General features: G+C 48.6%; 8 protein-coding genes across 8 annotated transcripts; 6 read left to right on the top strand and 2 right to left on the bottom strand.

Annotated features, from left to right (window-relative positions):
- Positions 1 to 589: 589 nt before the first annotated feature.
- On the top strand, positions 590 to 2,203 carry N7516_005460 (putative JmjC domain protein; the record flags this gene model as incomplete). Its single annotated transcript, XM_057218180.1, has 1 exon — positions 590 to 2,203. One exon carries the CDS (start codon positions 590 to 592, stop codon positions 2,201 to 2,203), a length of 1,614 nt encoding a protein of 537 aa, XP_057080063.1.
- A 759-nt stretch (positions 2,204 to 2,962) lies between these two features.
- On the bottom strand, positions 2,963 to 3,958 carry N7516_005459 (uncharacterized protein; the record flags this gene model as incomplete). The annotated part of the gene is made up of 1 exon (XM_057218179.1): positions 2,963 to 3,958. The coding sequence occupies one exon, from the start codon at positions 3,956 to 3,958 to the stop codon at positions 2,963 to 2,965; it is 996 nt and encodes a 331-aa protein (XP_057080062.1).
- A 1,830-nt stretch (positions 3,959 to 5,788) lies between these two features.
- On the top strand, positions 5,789 to 5,977 carry N7516_005458 (uncharacterized protein; the record flags this gene model as incomplete). Its single annotated transcript, XM_057218178.1, has 1 exon — positions 5,789 to 5,977. One exon carries the CDS (start codon positions 5,789 to 5,791, stop codon positions 5,975 to 5,977), a length of 189 nt encoding a protein of 62 aa, XP_057080061.1.
- Positions 5,978 to 7,031: 1,054 nt separating this feature from the next.
- On the top strand, positions 7,032 to 9,935 carry N7516_005457 (uncharacterized protein; the record flags this gene model as incomplete). Its single annotated transcript, XM_057218177.1, has 4 exons — positions 7,032 to 7,128; positions 7,193 to 8,278; positions 8,416 to 8,503; positions 8,564 to 9,935. 4 exons carry the CDS (start codon positions 7,032 to 7,034, stop codon positions 9,933 to 9,935), a joined length of 2,643 nt encoding a protein of 880 aa, XP_057080060.1.
- Positions 9,936 to 11,183: 1,248 nt separating this feature from the next.
- Positions 11,184 to 12,789, top strand: adB (adenylosuccinate synthase ADE12; the record flags this gene model as incomplete). The annotated part of the gene is made up of 4 exons (XM_057218176.1): positions 11,184 to 11,256; positions 11,309 to 11,377; positions 11,491 to 11,942; positions 12,079 to 12,789. Exons 1-4 carry the CDS (start codon positions 11,217 to 11,219, stop codon positions 12,787 to 12,789), a joined length of 1,272 nt encoding a protein of 423 aa, XP_057080059.1. The 5' UTR covers positions 11,184 to 11,216.
- A 1,291-nt stretch (positions 12,790 to 14,080) lies between these two features.
- On the bottom strand, positions 14,081 to 16,247 carry helA (putative DEAD box RNA helicase HelA; the record flags this gene model as incomplete). Its single annotated transcript, XM_057218175.1, has 2 exons — positions 14,081 to 15,809; positions 15,877 to 16,247. 2 exons carry the CDS (start codon positions 16,245 to 16,247, stop codon positions 14,081 to 14,083), a joined length of 2,100 nt encoding a protein of 699 aa, XP_057080058.1.
- Positions 16,248 to 17,089: 842 nt separating this feature from the next.
- N7516_005454 (NAD(P)/FAD-dependent oxidoreductase) lies at positions 17,090 to 18,262 on the top strand (the record flags this gene model as incomplete). The annotated part of the gene is made up of 1 exon (XM_057218174.1): positions 17,090 to 18,262. One exon carries the CDS (start codon positions 17,090 to 17,092, stop codon positions 18,260 to 18,262), a length of 1,173 nt encoding a protein of 390 aa, XP_057080057.1.
- A 704-nt stretch (positions 18,263 to 18,966) lies between these two features.
- Positions 18,967 to 20,001, top strand: N7516_005453 (MDR family NADP-dependent oxidoreductase; the record flags this gene model as incomplete). The annotated part of the gene is made up of 1 exon (XM_057218173.1): positions 18,967 to 20,001. One exon carries the CDS (start codon positions 18,967 to 18,969, stop codon positions 19,999 to 20,001), a length of 1,035 nt encoding a protein of 344 aa, XP_057080056.1.
- Between the last annotated feature and the right edge of the window lie 903 nt (positions 20,002 to 20,904).

Raw genomic sequence — 20,904 nt, 5'->3', positions numbered from 1 at the left:
ACCTTCCATACCCCTGCAATCTACATATACAGCTCTCAAATATGTCTGGCATTGGTTTTACTCTATCTAGATAACCTAGCTCTAACATATTAGATTATATGGGTGTTCCTTTCTATTTGATTGCCAAAATGAAGGTTCAGGATATGGGACACCCATATTGCCAGGCAATAATTTAGATCCTACCATGTTGAATCTATAGTTAACTATACAATTAGCGTAGTACTTCATATAGTATTTTTATAAATGAATACTTAATTTTTAAAACCGGGCTCTTTATACTCCTAACTCTAAATCTTAACTCTTGATATCTTACTATCTTACTATCTTAGTCTGAACTGAACTTGAATTAAATCTGAATTGAACCTGAATTGAGAATTGAATTGTATTCTAATGTATTGTAGAGGGTAGTTAAAGAAGGAAGAATTTATGTGTCGGGTGGCTCACTTAGTCGCCCGTAGACGCGGTTGGAGAATTTCCCCAAACATCATACCTTGTGGACATGTTGGGATTATTTTATGGATAGTTTGTAGCGTCACCTCTTTCTTTCATTTCTTTTTTACCTTCTTCGCCTTGGCTTTGCCCATCAGTCATGACTCTTTCATCGGTCCTGAGTGACGCGTTGTCCGTTATCGCGGAGCCGAGCTTTGATGACCCCATTCTCCAATGCGACAACCCTCGCCTCCAAGATCTTCTCTTCAACGATACTGAGAAAGCACTTGAGCTTGCCAACTTGAAACTACACACCTTCCCATTCAAGGATGTGCACATCTGCTGGCATCGACTCTACACCGACGCGTCTATCGTCAAGGCCTGCGTCATCATCATCACGAAATGCGGTCTGACCTCCAAAGCCAGATTTGAAACCCAGCACTTAGATGTCTCACAGCTCATTCATGACACAAAGGATGCAGCTGAGCCGAGGCTCTCCTCCGACGCCCCATGGCTACCAGACGTCGTGGCGATCCTTGATAGCGTCTTGATCATGTCTGGAGCCCCTCTCCGCGAGAAGCTGGTTCAATCCTTGTTGTCCACGCTGCAGGCAGCTACAGAATCCTCAAAATTCGAATATGACGACATTGGTAGTCCGGAATACCCTACTGCAAAACGCAGGAAATTCTCGCCTCCTCTCTTCCCTCCAAATGCCATCCGTAACCCCCACCTGGATCATCCGATCCTTCGTTTATCCGCACCGTCATTCGATTCCATCGAAAACCACATTCAAAACATTCGCACTCCGCTGGTGATAACAGATGCAATGGAACACTGGCCAGCCATTTCCACGCGTCCATGGTCTTCGTGGAACTACTGGTTGGATCGCACATTTGGGGGTCGCAGATTGGTCCCCATTGAGGTGGGAAGGTCGTATACCGACGAGGACTGGGGACAGAAGATTATGCCGTTCAAAGACTTTGTGGACAAGTACATATGGCAAGGGAAACTAGCCCCGACTGGGCCGACAGAAAACCAACCCCAGGTCACTAACCTCGATGGAGAGACAGCATACATGGCACAACACGATCTACTTACTCAAATCCCCGCCTTCCGCAACGATATCAGTGTACCGGACTACTGCTATATCACCCCGCCGGGCCCAGACCCTGGCACACCAGTGTATGAGAAGAAAAAGCGAGAGCGCGAGGCAAAACTTCAAGCAGGGGTCTCTGAAACATCGCATGGCCCCCAGTCGGAAACAGCACCAGGTGAGCATGACATAGCCGAACACGACTCAGATGCAGGCTCGCTTATGGGAATCCCTAGCGATCCCATTATCAACACCTGGATCGGACCCGCGTGTACGATCTCCCCTCTCCACCATGACCCCCATCACAACATCCTCGCGCAGGTCGTGGGCACCAAGTACGTCAGGCTGTACTCGCCACATACGCCTGACTCTCAAATCCATCCACGGGGCCAAGAATGGGTCACGTCGATTGATGAGACAGCAGAGCCAGACCCTGTATCCGGGGCTCGGCCAACGACTCGCAGACAGATTGACATGTCGAACACCTCCAAGGTTGACCTGGCTGCTATCGAGACTTCCCCTATTGAGTATGAGCAATGGGAAGAGATGTGGCCTGGGTTCATGGATGCCGATTATGTGGAGACGGTTCTCAAGGAAGGCGAGTGTCTCTACATTCCTGTTGGGTGGTGGCACTATGTGCGTGGATTGAGGGCTGGTATCAGCGTGAATTTCTGGTGGTGAGAGAATAGCTTTGTGAAAGATTCACGATGATATGATGCCTCGGAAAGAGATAGATGCATTGCTATTGCTACTTTGCAAATGGTGTCGGATGGTATGCCATTATGAACCTGGCACAATCAAACTAGAGTTATTCTACATATTTACAATACCTTGGGTATTATACATGCACCAGAATAGTTGGCTGCTGAGGCGGCCTCTATCGATGTCGACGTGGGACTAGTAATTCCGTCTATTAGGACCTTGGAAGATGATATTAGGGACGTTATATGTAAGTGGGACGCTACCTAGGAGTCTAAAACATATATTGTACCATCGCCTAGCGAACACCTCGTTAGAAAAGGGTGAGTTATCACCACTGCAATAGAACAATAATTGAAATGAAATTCGTTAATAATACATTAAAAAAGCGATTAGCAAAATAGTTGCGATCCCATCCATTAGTCCGACGCGAAAACCCATCAGCAAGCACATAACTTCATATCCCGTATCAATCAATGTGTTGGTACTGTCCGCCGGGCGAAAGCAAGAAAATGGTTGCGATCCCATCCATTAGTCCGACGCGAAAACCCATCAGCAAGCATGTAACCTCATGTCCAGTATCAATCAATGTGTTGGTGCTGTCCGCCGGGCGAAAGCAAGAAAATGGTTGCGATCCCATCCATTAGTCCGACGCGAAAACCCATCAGCAAGCATGTAACTTCATATCCAGTATCAATCAATGCGTTGGTACTGTCCGCTGGGTGAAAGCAGGGCAAAACCTCAGCCGCTGCTTGACGGGACTTCTTCGCAAATCCACTGTAGCATCTCTTCTGTAATGACGATATCTTCTTGTCCAGTTGGTCGGCCCTCCCGCATAAGCAGCTCGTAGTCTAGACTGATATCTAGGCCCTGGCCCTTGACTTGTGAGACCGCACCATCTGTGACTCGTACTGCCTGTGTAACCGATAAAGGTCCCAGTTCTTCACGCGGAATGAACTCTCCGGGATGGTCTGAGTCGGGAATGGCGTTCTGGCGTGTAGGTAGGCCTGGTCGAGTACCGGTAGGCGCCATCCACAGTTCAACATCTACCCAAAATGGGTCCTTGTGGATATTGAATAACAGAACCAATCGAGTGTTGTGGGAAGAGTTTTCGAACCACCATTGAGCATCTCTTTTGAGAGAAGAGTGCGATTGAGACATCCCAACTTCGATGACAAGGGATGGCCAAATGCTAACAGATGTAGAGAGGATATGCGGAACTGGGGCCATACTGAAATCTGGTTCCTTTCCGCAGTAGGCCCCTCGTCTTAGTGAACCGCCAGTAGGCCTCCAACGACGATTCTGAGCCGGCAAACCCGCAGTCGTCATTGCGTCTGGGAAGCGCGTAGCAAATTTGCTAAGCACACTTTTGTGCTGGTTGCCAGGCATAATCCTAAGTAGGATGTTGTGATCGTCGATAGTGAGTCGTACCCCGCCGACCCTACTGTTCAGAAAGTAGGTACGTAGGGTATCGCTCGGGTTAATGATTAAAAGATATTGACTTGTCTCTAGATTCATATCGATCTCCCTTGCGATCTCCTCAATATTCCTGGTTATTTGCTTCTTTGTTGGGCGAGTCAAACGCTTAGCTTCGTCAGGAATATGAAAGTCAGATCCTAAGGATTGAAGATTCATGGAGGAATCAGGTTCGAGGAAATCACGAGGTAGTTCGGATGTTGCCATCGCACCTTCCTTCCCGGCTTCATTTTCATAGCAAGGTATTCTAGGATCCCCCATGGCGATGTTCGGTGAGTCACCGAGTCACTGCAAGTCAATATGTAGATTCGTGGAAATTGATGGATAGGATGAGAATATTGTGAGGTTGTGTAGGGTGTTTGTGTGACGAGAAGGTGCAAAGTTGAAGCCTTGTGTGGAGATGATGAATGATGAGATGATGAAAAGCAGTAGTCGCGTTCAAATGATAACGTTATATTTCACCGCTTTGGCATAGTCGAACTACCTATAGGTACGGCCTCGTCGACAGGATGATCGAAAATGTAAAAGTCCGTGCGATCATTATTGGTGAAATCTACCTAGGTAGGTATTCGTGTTTATTAGTAACCTTGGAAAGTGTCTATTACCTACCATGTGAAATAAGAATGATAAGAATGGTGAGAATGAATTGAATCTGAATTGAATCTGAATTACTGAAGTGAATCTGAATTGAGTCTGAATTGAATAGAGTGTGTAGTTGTATACTATATATTCAATACAATATGCTACTATACAAATTGAAATTAGCATGGTTCAATGGTCCTATAAGTTCTCTCTCACTTCCAGCACCTTTCCTCTTTTCTTTTCTCACCTCCTCATAACCCTTCCTCACCTCACAGCCTTTTATAGCTGTTGCTCCGCTGGTTAACAACAGCCGGAACCATTCTCACCTTTTCTTTTCTCGTTACTTCAATTCTGTTATTGCCTATGTTTTTCAAGTTCACTGCCTAGGGCCCATCACTCTTTGTTTTCCCATATTTAAGGTCCCTCCTCCCTCCCCTTCTCCATCTTCTTTCTTTCTCTTTTCCCCAACCCTCTTTCCCTCTTCTTTCCCTCTTTTTCTCTATCATCCATCATTCGTGGCCGTTGACCACTATGATCAGAGAGACTGACTTGCTCCCCGTCCTTTGCTATCACATCGACCGCCTTGGAGTAGGTCAGCTTAACCTACAGCGTCGATTGACCGGGCATATCCATAAACTGGTCAATACGATCTTTTACAACAAGCAACTGAGATGAGACTTCTACGGGCGACTAAGTATGCCACCGGCACTGTCATTGGTATTACCTCACCCCCTTTTATCACGGCCTTTTTGAAACATATACGCTAATTTCAATTTGTTTTCAACAGTCACCCCTAAACTAGCGGCCAAGAGATCTGCCAATTGTCTTCAAATTCAATTCACATTCCGATCACAACAAGCAATATATATATATGCAAGAATACAACATCAATTCGAATGTTGTATTCCTCGCCCACCATGGCGAGGAGAGGCAAGTGCAAAGCTCATACGCCAACAACGTTCATTGCACCACGGCATTGATCTCGCATTTATAAATATATCCACGAAAGTCTTGAAATCCCTCTGCAGAACATCGTCATCTTAACAGGCTATGATGCCCAATGGCGGTCGTACATCGAGGAAGCTGATCGGCGCCAGAGCAATCACCCATCGATCGACTGGCATCTGATAAATGTGCAAAAGATTGAGACCTTCCAAGGAAGCGAGTCCGACGTTGTGGTCTTTGATATGGTTCGGACGATGAGCCTAGGTTTTATGCGGCATTTCCAAAGACTGAACGTTGCATTCAGTCGCGGTCTGTTACAACCTGCCCCTGGACTGGTGAGTTACAAACTAGGCCAAAAGACCATTATATCTGAGCATTACGTTCAGATTGTCCAGGTTCCGATATATATAGTGCATGGCATGGCATGGTCGCTATGCCTTGTACGTCCTTTATAACCGTAAACTGATGCACGAGGACCCTTTTGCCAGTTCCCCATTCCTCAGAGCATTGATGATATATATATATATATATGATTTTGCCAAGCCCAACAGACTAGTGCACACCATGCCGGAACCACTAGCTGAGTCGTTCCCAGACCTCCTGCCTACTCGGAGTGATGGTATACAAAAGGCAAACGAATCCCATCAGAAGCGCCGCTCCGCCAGGAAACATCAACTCCCTTGCCTCAACTTGCCTCCATTGAGCCTGAGCAAACTCCTTCGACGTGATCTGAACCGACTCATCCCGAGGTAGATGACGGCTGGTGATCGAAAGACGAAGAACAAATGATGCTGGAGATCGATATGCTTTACCATGGGAAAAAAAAGCCTAAAAAGAACTAGGATATAGCTACCAGAAAAAAAGTATCTTCCTTGACCGTTCCATGTAGAAAAATCCCCTTGAAAGAGAGTAGGCGTGTGTAAAATTATTAAAATTATCGTTCAACTAACCCATGGTCTCAGGAGGTGTAGTCCACGACCAGGTGAATATGCAGCACGATTCTAGAGAACGATACGGAGTACTGGACTCTTAATTCCAGGGTTAACAATAGCATTAAGAATTGTATAGTTAGTATAGTATAGTTAACTAACATATGTTGTAGTTACCTTGCATTGATATGTTGATATATTGATTGCCTCGGGCAGCAACCGCATCAAAACAAACAACTCTCCCGCCTTGAATTTTTTTTTTTTTTCAACCCAACATACTAATTCTATGCTCTCCACTCATTTGATCGTGGCAGTCACCGCACAAAAGACAACTCTGTAGCCCTGTTGGCTGCTTCACTCCGATCTGCGCTTGGACCCAACTGCCTGATCTCGACATCAGGTGCCCACTCCGATCTCCGATTTTCTATTCAAGTCACTTCTGCCTGCCCTCATCATCCCCCCGCTTCGCTTTTCCCTGTTCTCACTCTAAAACACCTCCAATCTCCCGCAAACCCCGTGACTAAATTCCGAACTGTTTCTCGCAAAGCTCTGAGCGCTTTTGGAGTGGACCCTGCGGCCAACCGAGACCGCGGAGCATACAAGGAGACTCTACCCTTCCTTTCTTCCCCCCTCTGAACTGAACCCACTCTTACAACTTTTTGCAACCTTTGACGAGTGAGACTTTGAGTTTGCTAGCATTGCATTGTTCTGCTTGCCTGGTCCTGTTCAAAAGGCCCTGCCCTCGTGCTTTTTGCCTGACTCTTCGCCGACGTTCTCTGACTGGACATGCGTGAGACCGCCGATCATTTACTTGAACACCGATTATGCGATTCGAACTTATTACAATTGCATAAGTTCGCCGGAAACCCACGAACAAAATGGTGAAATCCGACGTGCGCAAGGATTACTATGCGGACCTCGGGCTCCAGCCCAGTGCGGAGGCTGAAGACATCAAAAAGCAGTTTAGGAAATTAGGTGAGCTTTGCAAAAGCTGTGTCATAAATTGATAATTGGAGCCATTGCTAACTGAGAGGGAAAGCACTCAAGTACCACCCAGACAGGAACCCAGGACGAGAAGTCGAGTTCAACGCCAAATTTCAGGCCATCCAGGCCGCCAATGAGATCCTCAGTGACCCCTCGCAACGACTGAAATACGACACCGATCGTTTACGCGCAGGCTATGGCAAGTACTACGGACCGCCGAAGCCAAATACCCAACGCAAAACACAACCCCCCACCTATCCTCCTCGCCCTGCGCCAACATCGGCGTCTGCAAATTCACAGTACACAAAGGCGACCCCGAATACCCCATCGGCTGGCGCTCGACGATACGCGTCTCATGCGCGTGCCGGTCCGCAACAATTCAAACAACAGGACAATGCGCAAACAAGGGCTGATGCATTCCATGGTTTTAATAATATGAGAGGAGGTCAGGCACCTGGGTGGCAGGGCTTCGATCCTGCAACTGGCCGTGCCGCTGGTGGTGTCCCAGGTCCTGGAGCACAGCGGTATCCCTTTGGAACTTCTGCGCAATCTACCCGGCCCAAGTCTGCCTTTGAGGCCCACAACTCCCATTCCAACGCACAGTCTTTCAAGAAGAAGCAGGGCTTTGCGCCAGGTGCAGCCGGAGGAGATGAACCGATGGCCCGCAACACCTCCGCCTATAGCAATAACCGGGCTGAACGGATGAGCAGCCAATACTTCAAGCCTGCTGTGCCCCCAACTGCGAAGAAACCAGCATCACCCGAGCCGCCTCAACCCAAATCTCGCCATTCATACACCCCGGAGTTCGAACGACCCAGTAGAAGCTACGCACAAGCAGGCAAGGGTGAGAAGACTTTCTTTTCAAGCACAGGACTAGGACGTTCCGCAACTATGCGTACCCCCTCAGGTTCTTCTCATCAAAACGCGCATACAAGTAAATCCAGCCCTGCCTCTGGCCGATCTGGGAGATACCGTAGCGCCAGCCCCTCGCCCAGGCGGAATACCAATAACTATGACTCTACCAGCTCGAGTGAAGGGGAAGAGACTCGGCCCAAACCGAAGGCTGTGCCAAAGAGTCGACTCGGGCCGCATCAAAAGTTTGCCGACTTCTACAACCCAGGAACAGCAAGCCCCGGAAATGGTATGGACTTCACTTCCTTCTTCTTCGAGAATGGGCTTCGAGCCGTCGAGCTACCCGATGGTAGCTACGTACCTCCCTCGATTTTTCAAGATCCCCCCTTAATCCACCTATCCCTGCTGACAAGGACGGCCCCAAAGGACACACCTCAGATAGCGCTGCTTTCCCAAAAAGCTCGTACCGATCAGACCAGCAGACCAACCCATCGGGTTCTTCCTCTTCCGTCAAGTATGTTCGATTTCCCTACCATCAAGTTGTTTCGCCTTATCTGACAGGCACCCGTATTAGCACCGACCCGGCAAACAATGCGCAAAGGCCCCAGTCTGCCGCGTATGGACGCAGCAGCACAAGTGACTTGCACAAGAAGTTTTCTGCAGATGATTGGCGGGACCACTTGGGCCAGTTCGATTTCATGAGCTCTGCATCGCCAAGCAAGGAGTCACTTCCGAGATCACCTGTCTCGCAGAATCGGGGGCGTGCCAACGTCCGAAATGGACCGACACAGGCATCCTCGACCGGATCGCCGATTCCAAATCCCTTCGGCCCTACTCCTCTACACCAAACTTCGCAGTCACCACAACAACCACCAACTCCCTTTGCACAGGCAAAGTTTTCTGCAGATTCATGGTCTGAGCAGCTTCGAAATCTCTCGTGGACGGTACCAGAGATCGAGAAAGCCAAACAAGCGGCAAATGCCGCACCGCGTAGTCCAAAGAAACAGCCCAGAGCAGGTACCAAGCTGCGGAGCGCTCCGCAGCCAGCAAGTGTTGCTACTGAAGCTGAGGAAGCCAAAGAAACTCTTAATGGCCAGACTCCTCGGCCAGCCGGGACAGCAGTACCGGAAGTTGAGGAGATGGATCTCGACGAGGACCTTCCTACTCCTCCGGGTATTCCGACGAAGGTCCCAGGTGGAAGATCAAGCAGTGGCAGCCATCCCGATTTGGCTTCTCAGGCTGTACCAGATGCACCCCCGGTCAAGAAGCCCAAGCCTCCGAGCGCAGACCCCCGTACCCCTTTATTCAACCTCGATAATCTTCGCAACACCGCACCATTTACCAACACAACCGGCGGAGGCATCGAGAACTTAGAAGACTTCCACACCACTCTCCCCTTCGAATCTCAAGCCAAACAGCAAAGAACGACCAGAAACGATATCCGCCCCCGCGTACTCCAACTCCCAAACCCACCCAAACGACCCTGGGCCCCGAAACCAGTCCTGCTGGCCCCAACCTCTAAGCATCTCGTCCTCCCCCGGGAAAAATGGAACTGGTATGTATCAGCAATGGGCACGTACATGCACGAATGGAACGCGTTCAACGGCCGCATGCTTACGCATTTCAATGCGCGCCAAGAAGCGAACGAAACCGGTCTCGCGCCGGGCTGGATCAGTGCCGTTGGAGACTCTACCCGTCTCAAAATAAACGGCACAGACGACGACAGTATCAACGGCACGACAAAGAAGAATCTAGATGATTATCACGTTGATGAATTCCTCATCCCCGGTAGTAGCAAGGGCGGCTTCAGCGCTTATCTCCGTGGTATTGAGGAGGATATCCAGGTGCGGAAGCATTGGGACGTTGCCTGTGAGCTGCATCGGGAATGTATCCTCGATCTTGGACGATTGAGAGAGTGGATTCGGGATGGCGGAAGGGTTGTTTGAGTTAAATCACTGAGCTTTTTAATGACAACTGGAGTCCTCACTGCTGAAGATGCATCTTCAGCTTTAGTATTCTGGTTATCGGCTCTGATTTGATCTGACCTGTTTTTGCTTTCTAACGTTTTCATCCCTGCTTGTTTCTTTCTTTTTATTTTTCACTTCTATTGATGTCTTCTACGTGCCTTTTTTGATCTCTTTCTCTCTCTCTTTTGCGATGCATAATGACTTGGTGTTATCGTGAATACCCTGGATTTTTATCACATCTGCATAGATATGCCTGAGTCTTTTATCGGGGTTCTATCATCGGTGTTTTCTTTGGATTTGTTCGAGTAGGGTTTTACTCTGTACTTAGGTACTAGGAGGGTTGTTTGGGTGTATTTCAAGCCAAATTAACCAATCTATCTTTATGGTTGAATTCGCTGTTTCATCCCAATCACCTACATCACTTCTTATTTCCTGATTCCATTTTTGAATATCGGTGCTATTCCAGAAAGGTTTTCGCTGGGACTAGTAGCTGATCGAGTGGGTCGCTTTAACGTCAGGGGTGTTGACATCTTTGATTTGCTCAATCTTGACCCTTATACTGTAGTTGAAAGCTGGCAACAACTTGGCAGCTATCATATGTTATGCTGTGCTTTTGGCTTTTGGGGTAGAGCGGCGATCAGCCTGGCCCCAGTCTGCATCTCTCAGGGGTGACAACATTCACGATTGTTAGTACTACGTATTGGCACGTTGGTGGGGATGTTTCCAATTGCGGGGACCATTCAGGAAAGGAATGGCGGCGAGAACTAACCCCGAGTGAGGAGACGACAATGTATAATGACAATGTATAATGCGAAAAGCATGGGGATATATTGAAGCCCTTGCCCTAACCCTTACTGCCTGAGGCTTTAATTGAATTAAGGCAGAAAGGCACCACGACATCAAGGCATCAAGGCATCAAGGCTGCAACGATGCCCCGCCACCCCGCCTGATCTGTGACAGTAGGAGTTCGCCGAAAACAGGTCTGACTCACTGGGGAAAAAAATATATCAAATTTGTAAAAAGATAGCTCAATGTAGTATAGTTAAACTACAGATCCAACTACAAATCCCTAGGTTACCTAATATCCACGTTGTTGGTCGAATTTGCCCAGAAAACTCCAGAAAAATCACACCGGCAAACCTGATCTTGGCCCCGCTATCGGCTCCAGACATATTCTCTTCTGCCTTCGAACATACCCCACCATCCAAAGCAATTGATCGTACATCAGTCGGAATTTGTGACTTTGTCAAACGTGCAATCATGGTTTCAATCGTTCTAGGAGGCCAATGGGGAGATGAAGGTGACGTGAACGAGACCCGATAGAGACATTGGACATGCTAACGTATGAACAGGAAAGGGGAAGATCACAGACATGTTGTCGCAGGATGCGACACTTTGCTGCCGTGCAGCCGGTGGACACAGTACGTTCAACTCGCTTTGCAACCCTTCTACCCCGGATTGTTGAAGTTTTTAAATGGACCGTCCCAAAAATAGACAAGTGACTGACCAACCGGCCATTTTCAATTGGATACAGATGCCGGTCACACGATTGTCCACGAGGACGTCACCTACGACTTCCACATTCTTCCCTCCGGCCTCGTCTCGCCCAAATGTGTCAACCTGATCGGCGCCGGTACCGTTTTCCACGTCCCTAGCTTCTTCAATGAACTGGCCGCTATCGAGGCCAAGGGCCTGAAGGGCTCCGCCCAGCGCATCTTCGTCTCTGACCGCGCACACGTCTGCTTCGACCTACACTCCGTCGTCGACGGTCTCGAGGAGAAGGGTCTCGGTGGCCGCAAGGTCGGCACCACCGGCAAGGGTATCGGCCCCTGTTACAGCGACAAGGCCGCACGCCGCGGTGTCCGCGTCGGTGAAATCCTGGACGAGGTCACCTTCGAACGCAAGCTGCGCACTTTGGACACCTCATACCGCACCCGGTTCGGAGATCTGGCATACGATGTCGAGGAGGAAATTGCACGGTTCAAGGTACGCATGAAACCCGGCCCTTTTTTAAAAATTCCATCCAAGGAACGATAAGAAATCCCCATGGCGCGACAGCAGAAATGAACAAATCCTAGTCCTGCTCATCCACATCAAAAACCACATCACTAACAATCTCTAGGAATACCGCAACCTCCTGAAGCCCCACATCGTCGACCAGCTCGAGTTCCTGCAAGAGCATAAGAACTCCCCCAACACACTGGTCGAAGGAGCCAACGCCCTCATGCTCGACCTCGATCACGGCACATACCCGTACGTGACCTCATCATCGACCGGCCTGGGCGGAGCCGTGCAAGCGCTTGCCTTGAACCCGGCCAGCATCAAGTCCGTGATCGGAGTGGTGAAGGCTTACACGACACGTGTTGGCTCTGGACCTTTCCCCAGCGAGCAGGTCAACGAAGTCGGCGAGAAGCTGCAGCAGGTTGGACGGGAGTTCGGCGTGACTACTGGCCGTCGTCGTCGCTGTGGCTGGTTGGATCTTGTCCTGTGTCGCTACTCTCACGCTATCAACCACTACACCGCGCTGAACTTGACTAAGCTCGATATCCTTGATGACTTTGATGAGATCAAGGTTGGTGTTGCTTATATACTGCCGGATGGAAAGCGTACTACTGGTACTTTCCCTGCGGATCCTAATGTTGTCGAGAAGATTCAGGTGGAGTATGTTACTCTGCCTGGATGGAAGGCCAACACTATGGGTGTTCAACGTTACGAGGATCTGCCTCCTAATGCTCGCGCTTATATCGAGTTCATTGAGCGTGAGATTGGTGGTGTTCCTGTCAAGTGGATCGGTACTGGTCCTGCCAGAGAGCACATGATCGCTCGTGATTAAGTGCATTTCTCTTTGTTTCTTTTCTCCTTGGTGTTTTTCTTTTTTTGTACTCACGAGTGACTGCTATTTTTTCGTGCATATTGCAATATACTTGGGATGTGTGATATAAGGTTTCCTTTTTGTCCCATGTTCAAACGATTTAGATGTCTCGAAAATGGATCTGGTTAGAAGCGGCAGTTACCCAAGTCTTCTCCTGTTTATCATGATGCTGTTTTGGTAGGAAATGATATTGTGTCAAGATTAAATTGAATCCTGGATAGGATAATAGCAGATTACTAGAAGGTATTGTACAATCAACAAAACAGTGAGGGTCAGATCTTCGTATCTAGAAAGGAATCCTATATAATATCCGATGGAGCCACTGCGAGGAACCTCATGGGTCAACTTCGAGTCCCACGACTATAGGCACCGTCACATAACTCTCTCATTGGCTAGTGCTTTATAGACTATTGTATCACGGCCTTCTTGAAGTAAAGTGCATTAATTACTTCACAATGGTACGACTAATTCATCTTCGTCGTGGGAAGCTACCTCGTAATGGGTGTCCGCTGGAAAAGGTCGAAAGCATCACGAACAAATGAATCCCACTGTTGCATGTAGGCGAGGGAGACACGATCACTGTGGATAGATGGATTTGTCGTTCCGAAGTTCGGGTTCAATGGTGGCAAGGCACGAGCTAGTTGGGTTTGTGCAGGTTCCATGATGGCGAAATTTGAAGTGTAAGAATAGTGTTCAAGGGTCAATTTCGATCATCAGTACAATTTACACCGTTTTGAGTCCACTGACTAGGCCAAGTGTAAAAACAAGCCTTACGGCCGCCGCCTGTTAGGGATTGTCACCTGACATCCAGGGCCTAGTATATATACCCAGGTACCTACCTAATTAGGTAACCGCTACAGTGACAATCGGAGGTTCCGATTATCCCTAGTTATGATCTTTTGGCCTAGTTGACTAGTTGACTAGTTGACTAGTTATATTTATTTTTATTTTAGATCAATAAGATCAATAGGATAGTCCTAAATAGGAAACTCTGATCTTAATGAAAATTGGTCTGATCTTGTAGGTAAAAGATCAAATTGATATATCACAATTGCTGATAGCCCTGGAGATTGTTATGTTGTACAAATTGGTATTATATGGTATATGCAATACACCACGCTAGCAAAAATTAGCGTGGACTTGGGCAGTTCCACTTTGACAGAATTCCGACTAGGGAGGGTACATACTCTTATAAGTATTTTGATAATCGCCAGCGTAGCTGGCAAGAGTTGATCTCTGCTTCAACTCAAACTTAAAATCGGAAAGAGTCGTCCACTGAGGACTCATCGAAAGAGCGGCGAGGACGAGACGAGCGCTCACCACGGTCACCACGGTCACCACCACGGGTGAAGCTGCCACGGTCACCACCGCGGGAGAAACCACCGCGGTCACCCCCACGGGAGAAGCCACTGCGCTCGCCACGGTCACCGCCACGGGAGAACCCGCCGCGGTCACCGCCGCGAGAGAAACCACCACGCTCGCCACGGTCGCCACCGCGAGAGAAGCCACCACGGCTTCCACGGTCACCACCGCGGGAGAAGCCGCCCTCGCGGCGCTGGCGGCTGCCGTCACCCGCACTGACACCGTCAATTCGGTTGAGACCCATTTGCTGCATCAATCTAGGGCTGAGCTCTGGGAGGGATTGCATGTTGTATCCCACGGTGAACAACTGGTTGATTGCCTGAATGGCCTCTCTCTTGCTATTGAAGTTTCCAGTGGTGGTACCAAGTTGGCCCATGTAGGACTTGACTTTGGTAGCACCGTCACACTGGGCCAGACCTTCGGTAACCTGGTTAACGATCTTGCCAACTGATGTGTCATTAGAGAAGGTCTGGGAAAGATCTGCACCGGCGGATTCCAAAGTGGCGTCCAACTGCAATGGGAGACGGCCCAGGCGCTTCCTGTAGACATCTTGTTCGGCTCTGTGCATGAACAGCCAACCTTCACCTTCCTTGCCAGCACGAGCTGTGCGGCCGAGACGGTGAATGTAGGTCTCACGGTCCCGAGGAACACCAATTTGGACGATGTGGGTGACATCCGGGAAATCCATACCACGCGCAGTCACGTCCGAGGAGAACAAGATGCCCTCGCGAGCCTTGCGGAAGTTGTCCGCGCTGCGTGTGCGGAGCGCCTGCGTGAGACGCGAGTTAATCTCGAGCAGTCTCATGTTGCGCATAGAAGACTGGCGGAATTCTGAATTGCGAGCTAAGTTGTTAAAAGCATCAGAAGCAACCTTGGTCTCAGCAGTGGAGTTAAAGTAGGCGATGGCCTTGAAAGGTCGCAGCTCCTCGCCGTTGTCCCGACGCGATTGCCAGTTCTGAGCGAGCTCGAGGAGGGCGGGCAGGTTGTTTTCAAGACCGCGCGTGTAGACAAGCTTCTGGGGCACCCTGTGGTGGGTGGGAACTTCATCCTCACGGACGGTATTGACGTGCTTGAAGTCCGGCTTCAGGGTCTGACGAACCATCTGCATAACTTCTCTGGGAACAGTGGCGGAGAACATGAGGGTCTGGCGGTCCACCTTTGTGGGGTCGGGAAGCAATGATTGGATCTCTTCAACATCAGGAGCGAAACCCTGGTCCAGAAGGCGGTCTGCCTCATCGAGGATCAGAGTGTTCAACTTGGGAGCAGAGACACCAGTCCAAGGGTCCGAGAGGATGTCCTTGAGACGTCCCGGGGTGCCGATAAGCAGATGGCATCCCTCCTGTTGGATCTTGATAAGACCAGCACGCTTCTGGGTTCCGCCAACAGCGGTCTGGACAACAAGACCAGTGCCAAATGCAACCTTTCTAGCCTCAACTGCGATCTGCTCCGCAAGTTCGCGGGTAGGGGAAATGATAAGGGCACGGATTTCCGAAGGACCAGTTCTAGCTGAGCGGCGGCCGACCTTGGATACGTCGACACTAGGGTCATTCAAAATGTTCTGAAGGGTGGGTACAAGGAAAGCAAGCGTCTTGCCGGTTCCTGTTTTGGCCTGGGCGAGGCTGAAAAAAAGTTTCTCTGGTTAGCGGACCAATCAATATCAAGGCATATCTGTCAATAAAAACTTACATATCATCGCCCTTGACAATCTCGTTGAGAGTAAGAGACTGCACCTCAGTCATAGTCTTGAGGTTCATCCGGTCAGGTTGAATGATGTTCTTGATGATCTTGTTGTGAATGAGATTATCCGTCGCCAGGTCAGAAAACTCTGTAAGTATCGCAGACTTGGAAGGCTCGGTCTCTTCAGCAATTGCCTCGGCAGTAGCCGCAGACAGCCTCGGGAAAGAGGAATGAAGCGATCTGGTTGCAGCAAGAGATGAAAGGGCCGATGGAATTTGACATTTTGGCAACTGAGTAGCCAATCGTGCTGAGATTGAGCGAGGCGCAGTAGCGCGCAACGCTTGTGAAACGCCAAATCGGCGAACTGTTCCAAGCATCATGATATGATGCTAATGGAAAAAAAAATTGGATGGGAGGATGATAATGTTGCAAATTGCACCTGGGGCGTTCCAAGGAGAAGCGCAAAAATAATTATGAGGTCACATGACTCTTATCGAGAGATAAACATCCAGAGATAGGGGGAAACAAACAATCGTGGCAAACACGGCAAACACGGCAAATCCGCCAAATGATCCGAACTTGATAACTTTGTCTGCTCTTAATATGGGCCTCAGACCTATTGTACTTTGACACTAAGATCTGGTGAACTTCATTCCAATCAATCTAACCTATTGATGTGAGTACGACCATGAATCCACCTGGTCAATGCTGGTCGGAAGGTGCTCTACTGAGAGCCAAGCTAGTGTTGATGTCCTACATATATATAATGCCCAGCATATAACTATTGAAGCCTTCCTACTTCTTCCTTTCATGTATGTGTATGTGCATAGGTAGCATACCAGTTCTTCAAACGAAGCAAACTAATCAAACACATCAAACACATCAAATCTAAGGTTCAGCCCAAGAACCTTGGAAGCTTTGGAAACGTTGGAGAAGGTGAACCAATCAAAGCAAATTATCACTGAAAAGCCAGCCAACTTTGGAAAAAATGAAGTTGGTCAGCATTTAGGTAGAATTGACTAACAAACACCATTCTTTTTCAATTGGCGCCAGAGGGCTGACAACGGACAATATACACATCTTAGGACTATTGCTGACCCTGCATGTACGCGCAGATAACAAATCCAATTTGTCACATAAGACTTCCCATCCCGTCCCTTCCAAGGTTCTCCCCAAAACAAAACAACAAACTCACCCTTGTTCACTTCACTGGTTCTATATCATGGCACCTATCGATATAGTCGTCATTGGAGGCTCATTTGCAGGCCTTCATATTGCTCACTCTGTGCTTCGTGATGTACCTGATGCAAAGGTTGTGCTGATCAACCCCTCAACCAGCTTCTACTGGAATATTGCCGCCCCACGCATTGTCGCCAAACCCAAGGCCTTCCGCCCCGAGCAGTACTTTCTCCCAATCAAGGATGCCTTTGCAGGCTACCGGCCCGACGCGTTCGAGTTCCTTCCTGGAGTTGCAACTGCCATCGATACAGCTGCCAAGTCGGTCTCCGTGACCCCAAATGAGGGCGAGCCCAAGACCCTATCATATGATTACCTCGTTATCGCATCGGGCAGCACTACATCTGCCACTACGGGCTCGCTCACCGGCACATCCATTCCATTCAAGCAGTCGAACCACAATGATATGGAGCAGCTGATCGAGTCGGCACAGGAACACATTGCGGGGGCGAAGGAGATTGTGATTGGCGGTGCAGGTCCTATTGGTGTTGAGTTGGCTGGCGAGCTTGCTGAAGCAGTGGAACAAAGTGCCAATGCTGGCAAGGTCTCCATCACGCTTATCTCGGCAACAGATCGCGTGCTCCCGATGCTCAAGTCATCCGCCAGCTCTGCCGCACGCAGGATGCTAGAGCAGAAGAAGATCAAGGTCGTGACCTCGAAGCGAGTGGTTGGTGTCGAGACTCCGGCCGACGATAGTTCCAACTGGACAGTCTCTTTGGAAGACGGAGACAAGATTTCGGCTGACCTCTATATCCCCACTACCGGTGCGACCCCCAACAACAGTTTCATTCCAGCTCAGTTCCTGGACAAGGACGGCTGGGTGACAGTGAACAAAGAGATGCGTGTTCAGTCGACTGACGGGTCAACTCTGCCTATCTTTGCTGCTGGCGATATCACCAACAACTCAATGCGCCTCAGTTTCAAGGCTGTGGAGCAAGCGCATGTGGCGGCTGCCAACCTCAAAGCCGCCATTGTAGGCGGCACTGCCATCAAGACCTATGAACAGGGCGACAACATTATGATGCTTGTACCCGTTGGTGAAGCTGGTGGTACGGGTCAGGTTTTCGGAATTGTGGCTTTCAGCTTCATGGTCAAGATGATCAAGGGCAAGCACTACTTTATTGAAAAGGCCGCTGGTGCACTTGCTGGCAAGGCTTAAGGTATCCCCAGGCGTGATTAGGACATATTCAATTTCGCACATTTTCATGGTTCAGTATGCTGGTACATATTCCGGCAATGACTACATACTCATGTACTTAATGCATAATTTTTTTTCCAATCCAAGAGTGCGAATGTCTTTTAAAACAGAACACTTACAATAAATAAGTATACCCGCTTTATCCAAAAACGGCCGACTGCTCCGTTGCTTAACAATCATTGTATCATCGGGGCTGTATATTAATCAACAAATATTTTTCCACCTTTTTGGTCTGCCGAGGGTCACGGTTTTCCTACCCAAAATGGCTGTCTCCGTCGGCCTCAGATGTCTTGAATTCATCCGTTCCCCACTGTTTTTGAACAAAATGCTGGTTCCGTTGCCACAGTTATGTGTTCATCATACAATTGTTGAGTGCACTAGGACCAAGAGCATATACTAAATTATGCATATCAAAGCCGAAGCCGTAGATAGTGGAGCTCATCAACTGGAATATCACTAGTATCTCGAGAAACTTCTCCAAAATTCATCAGGTTTATAATTATAAATCAAAGAAATAATAAAAAAAGAAAGAATTGCATTCGGTCCTCGGTACAGCCCCGCTTTAATGAACAGCTCAATCGTCATATATAAAGAGAGCTCCCAACAATACGTCGGCAATTTCCTATTCCTATCTTTATCCTTCCTACCACATACATACCTTCATAATGTCTGCAAACAAGACCCTCACATTCAAGAAGATTCCCCAGGCATACCCCATTGCTGGGGAGCACCTAGCCGTCGAGTCTGCCGCCTACGATGCTAGCGTTGCCGCTCCCGACAATGGTGTCGTCCTACAGTCTCTCTACACCAGCTTCGACCCCTACATGCGTGGCCGCATGCGCTCCGCTGAGGCCAAGTCATACGCCCCCGCCTTCGCCCTCGACAAGCCCATTGACAGCCGTACCATCGGCAAGATCGTACGCTCCAACAATGCCAGTTACAAGGAAGGTGATCTCGTCATTGGACATGTTTCAATTCAGGAGTACATCGCTCTCGGCGAGCAGGACCTAGTCCGCATCCAAAAGCTGGAAAACCCTCTCGGCCTCGAGGACATCCGTGTCTTCCTCGGTCCCCTAGGTATGCCCGGTCTGACCGCATACTCTTCTCTTTACGAGATCGGTAAGCCTAAGAAGGGCGAGACTATCTTCGTCTCCGCTGCTAGTGGAGCCGTCGGTCAGCTGGTCGGTCAGCTCGCTAAGCACGAGGGTCTGCGCGTCATTGGATCCGTCGGCTCGGACGAGAAGCTCGAGTATATCACCAAGACGCTTAAGTTCGATGGCGGTTTCAACTATAAGACCGAGAAGCCCGCCGATGCCCTTGCCCGTCTCGCTCCCGAGGGCATTGACATTTACTACGAGAACGTCGGTGGAGAGCACCTCGAGGCTGCCCTCGATGCTTTGAACAACTTCGGCCGTATCGTCGTCTGCGGTTTAATCTCCCAGTACAACGCTGCACCATACCCCATCAAGAACATCCACAATGTCCTCGTCAAGCGTATTACGATGCGCGGTTTCATCGTCGGTGATAAGGGCATGGGTGATATTTACGCTAAGGAGCACCAGGAAAATGTGCAGAAGTGGATCAAGGATGGCTCATTCAAGGTCCTCATCCATGAGACCGAAGGCATTGACAACGCTGCTGACGGCCTGATTGGCATCTTCCACGGCAAGAACTTGGGCAAGGCTGTCCTTAAGTTCTAAGTGCTTTACGAGACTGATGAAATAACGAGATGCCTGGAGCATTGATTTTCTTTTTGGTTGAAACATTCGAGGCATTCAATAATACCTCGGTTAGGACTCTTCAGTATGTAGGGATAAAATAGATATCCCTCAAAATAGTCGAATCAAACAAAAGTTACGCATAACATCATCTGAATGGACAATAGGATTAGCATTAATCTGTAATAATGTTGAAAGCTACGAAAGAGGCAGTCAAGCTCCTACTAATTGTATTCTTATTCCCAATCAGATTACACATGGATGCAAATAATGTACCTAGGTAGGAAACATTTTTCTATAAGGGTTTTAAGGATACTCTCAAAACACAGACGTTCTACCAACCACTTATAACAACCGAATAGGAAGGTTATTATACTATTTCTTTCGACTTTATCCTACTTCCAGCCCGGTTTAGCAAAAGATAAGCGGAAAAAAAGAGAAAAAAAAGAATGCAACGACGGCTGCATGATTCGAACATGCGCCCGCGAACGGAATTGATTTCTAGCTGTTGGAATTGTTAGTGAATGTTTTGGTGGATTTGTTTTGAAGAGAAACGTACTCAATCGCCTTAGACCACTCGGCCAAACCGCCATTTGATGAAGTTTTTGGGCCAGAATGGCTATACAAAGAGAAAGAAAACGCACATAGTAACAAAATTTGCCTGGTTGGGTTATATTTTGCTAGATATATTCTCTAACGTTATGCCATGCCAAGGTCATCTAAAAAGGTAATCGAGTTAATGTTAGGGGACGTGACCCCCTATGAATTAGGTATTGATGGAATTTAGTTACAAGTTATATATGATGCAGCCGTCGTTGTATATTTTCTTCTGCTGTAATCCTTGCCCTTAGTATATTTGATTTATATCTAAAACTCTACTATGCT

This window comes from Penicillium verrucosum, assembly GCF_028828655.1.
Source record: "Penicillium verrucosum strain IBT 35672 chromosome Unknown utg000001l_segment0_segment0, whole genome shotgun sequence".
In the NCBI taxonomy this organism is placed as follows: Eukaryota; Fungi; Ascomycota; class Eurotiomycetes; order Eurotiales; family Aspergillaceae; genus Penicillium; species Penicillium verrucosum.
Note: the sequence above shows the minus strand (reverse complement) of the source record. Positions and strands in the feature narration are given on the sequence as shown.